Source organism: Podarcis tiliguerta (genome assembly GCF_965153285.1).
Source record: "Podarcis tiliguerta genome assembly, chromosome: 14".
Lineage (NCBI taxonomy): Eukaryota > Metazoa > Chordata > Lepidosauria > Squamata > Lacertidae > Podarcis > Podarcis tiliguerta.
This window is the reverse complement of record NC_139547.1, coordinates 35,031,271-35,034,643: the sequence shown is the minus strand read 5'-3', so window position 1 is coordinate 35,034,643 and position 3,373 is coordinate 35,031,271. Positions and strand designations below refer to the sequence as shown.

Here is a 3,373-nt window from a genome sequence, read left to right as displayed (position 1 = left end):
CACAGAGCCTAGGACTTGCCGATCAGAAGGTCGGTGGTTCGAATCCCCGCGACAGGGTGAGCTCCCATTGTTCGGTCCCTGCTTCTGCCAACCTAGCAGTTCGAAAGCACGTCAAAGTACAAGTAGATAAATAGGCGGGAAGGTAAATGGCGTTTCCGTGCACTGCTCTGGTTTGCCAGAAGCGGCTTAGTCATGCTGGCCACATGACCCAGAAGCTCTACCCCGGCTCCCTTGGCCAATAAAGCGAGATGAGAGCCGCAACCCCAGAGTCGGTCACGACTGGACCTAATGGCCAGGGGTCCCTTTACCTTTACCTTTACGATACGTTCTCTCCAGCGTAGCTCTCAACTGAATGCTACCTAGGAACTGACCAGCCGCAAACAAGTCATTTATGCTCTGCAGCCCCTTTGTCTTCCCCCCTCCCTCCCTCTCTCTGTCTTGCTGTGCTTTCGTCTAAGATCTCGAAACACTGGTGAAACTAGAAGTGCAGCAGTGGCAACAGGATGGTACCAGATGTGTGCCAACTTCTGCCAAGTTTTCAACGTCATTCTCAAAAATGGATTCAGGACCTCTTTACATTTGCCTGAAGAAATCATTCTTAGCTAAACGTAAAGAGGTCCTGAATCCACTTTTCAGACAACATTGGCCTGGAGGGCCATCTTAGCACAATTAAAGCAAGACCCAGGGTCTACCTCTACTCCCCTATGGGATGCAAATTAATTGCCACAACTGGCATGGATCATGGTTTACTTATAAATTTAGAATCATGGGTCACTGGCAGCCCTCATACTATACAGAATCCTTTTGCTGACTGTGCCTATTATTAACAGGGCTGTTTGCAGTATAAAAACATAAAAATACACCACATAATAGCAAACAAAACAATACCCCTGCCCAGTTCAAAAGGCCACAGATTTTATTATTTTCTTAGCTAAAATCCTGGGATACAAGGAATGTTTGAATAAGAGCTCTGTTGCCCCACCCCCAGCAATTAAAGAAAGCTTGGTAGATTAATCAAATTAATTCTGAATAATCAACTGGGAGGAAAAAACATTAGTTTTGGAAGAAAAACACATACAGCCTTTGTTCTTAGACACCGGATGCGTGTGTTGCAGGGAGAGGTAAAGTAAGCTGTGTTTGTGCAAATAGTATCATACGCATCACCACCTTCGTACAAAGGTGAAATATTAGTTCCTCTTGCCAAGGTGCCAGATTCAGCTGTGATAGGATTCTGCACCCGGTGCCCTTCTCAGTTTTTTCACGCCCAAGTTCTTCTTCCCCTTCCTGCAAACACCTCCCTTCCTCTTACCAGATAGCTGCCTTATTGGGGGGGGGGGGGGAGGGAAGCAGCTGATACAGAATCACTGACCCGGCTTTTACAAACCCTTTCTCTTTCCACGAAGAAACTCTCAGCAAGACTTGGCAGGATATCTCTAATAGCTGCACATAAAACATATAAAATGATGTGCTGTGGTGTTTGCTCCGTCAGGAAGCAGGGTTCGGCAGGAGAGGTTCAATCCATGCATGGAATAGTTCTAAAATGAAAACTAGTATTAAAAAGAGATGAACAAACAAAAACCACCCAATAAAAGAATCCAGCAAAGTCTTGGGGTGGCCTCTCTGTCTTACACATTATGAACGCCATCGACATTCCTAAGCGGTTTCGGTCCTACCCAGGTGAGCCCGCTTAAGCTGGTGTGGTAAAGAAAACCATTTTGGTGGAGAAGACGAGGTCCACAATGTAGGCAATGAGGTTGAAGATGGTCAGAAAGGTCACCCCGAGCTTATTGTTCCATTTGATACACTGCGGGTTAGTCCTGAAACATGTCGAAGGCCTAGAGGAACCCTCGAAGGCATATATGGGCCATACAACGGCCGCCGTGAGGTACAGGAGCACAGCCAAGCTGTTAAAGCCCACCAGAGATTTCTCCAAGGGGATGGGCAGGGTGGCAAGGCAACGGCCGATGGTGAGGATGACAATGAGCAACGTGACGATGAAGCAGATGCAGTAGACAGCCAGGCACCACTGCAGGCCGGGCTTCTCTGCATAGATTTGGTAGCTGGCCACCAAGGAGAAGATGAGGCAAGCCAGGTAGGTCTCAAAGACTTTCAGGAGGCCGGGGATGGTGGACAGGAAGGTGCTGACTTCTCCGACTTTGGCCTGGGTCAGTCTCACTTCGATGGCGTAGGTGATGAAGCAGAGGCAAGACGCGGCAGTGGCGATCCCTTCATAGCTGCAGTCACCCGTGCACCGGTCCGGGATGAAGACCGACGGGTACAGGATGGAGGTGGTGAAGATCATGAGAGCAGCCAACATGGAGAAGGCAGAGGTGAAGTCCTGCCAGGACAGAGGCAGCGACTGGGCCATGCCGATGAACTCGACGACCACAACGAAGACGGAGAGGCTGAAACAGAAGCACCAGGTAAACATGGACCAGGCGCCTTCAGAGCCAGCATAGTTCCTGTGGACAGACACCAAGCTGAAGGCCGTGCAAGAGAAGAAGATCTCAAATATCCGGACAATCCCCAGCGGAGAGATCAGCGACCTGGCATTGAGTGTCGGCATGGCACGCCCGACGCAGAAGAGCTGGCCCACCAAGCGTGTTGACACACGGCCAAGGAGACGGCGGAAAGAAAGAGCTTTGCTTGGCGTGGGGGCAAGGCTGCAAAGCTGGTGACGGAGCGCAGCATGTGTGTGCGTGTGGCACCAAGTCTGGGTGCAGCCTCGAGGAGCCGGAACACCCAGCTGGAGTGGATGGGCTTGGCTATCCCTCCTTCCAGGGGGAGGGAACCTGGCGGTGCAATGGGCAAAACAACCTGAGTCTCGCAGCTCCTGAGTGAAAGGTCTCTGCTGAAATCGGAGGGAGAAGCCAGGAAGCCCTAGAAGAACAGCCGCAGCATTATTCCTGCAATGTCGCGTCTACTTAACTTTCCAAAAAATGAAAACAATGACACCAAAACAAAAGCTGTCTCTCAAAGCAGAAAGCAGTTCCTGGAAGATGATGGCATCATAGGGTGTGTCAGGCTAAGAGAAAGCCCCAGGGCAGGCCAGGAGGAGGAGGGAGAGCGGTTGGATCTCTGAGCCCTCGGTTTTATACTTCTCTGGCTCAGAGCAGGAAACCTGTTCAGGAAGTGAGAGGCAGGTGGATGATTAATGACAGAGGATTAAAAAGTAACCGTGTCCAAGCCCTCATTTCCTAGCTGGTTGTGTGCTTTACCCAGGGCTTTTTTTAAAGACGGAACTCAGTGTCGGCACCTCTCAGGTGGGCGCCATTGCCATTATAAGAAAACAAGAGAGGAATTCATGGTGACTTATGGTCTAGAAAAATAGCACTGGGTTTACTTGCCCCCACCCCAGGACTATAGGTAACAA

At 50.1% G+C, this 3,373-nt stretch overlaps 1 protein-coding gene across 1 annotated transcript; it reads right to left on the bottom strand.

Moving 5' to 3' along the window:
• Nucleotides 1-898: 898 nt before the first annotated feature.
• Nucleotides 899-3,159, bottom strand: LOC310664732 (myeloid-associated differentiation marker homolog). The gene has a single exon (XM_083414277.1). It carries the CDS (start codon nucleotides 2,564-2,566, stop codon nucleotides 1,688-1,690), a length of 879 nt encoding a protein of 292 aa, XP_083270403.1. The 5' UTR covers nucleotides 2,567-3,159; the 3' UTR covers nucleotides 899-1,687.
• Nucleotides 3,160-3,373: the final 214 nt, after the last annotated feature.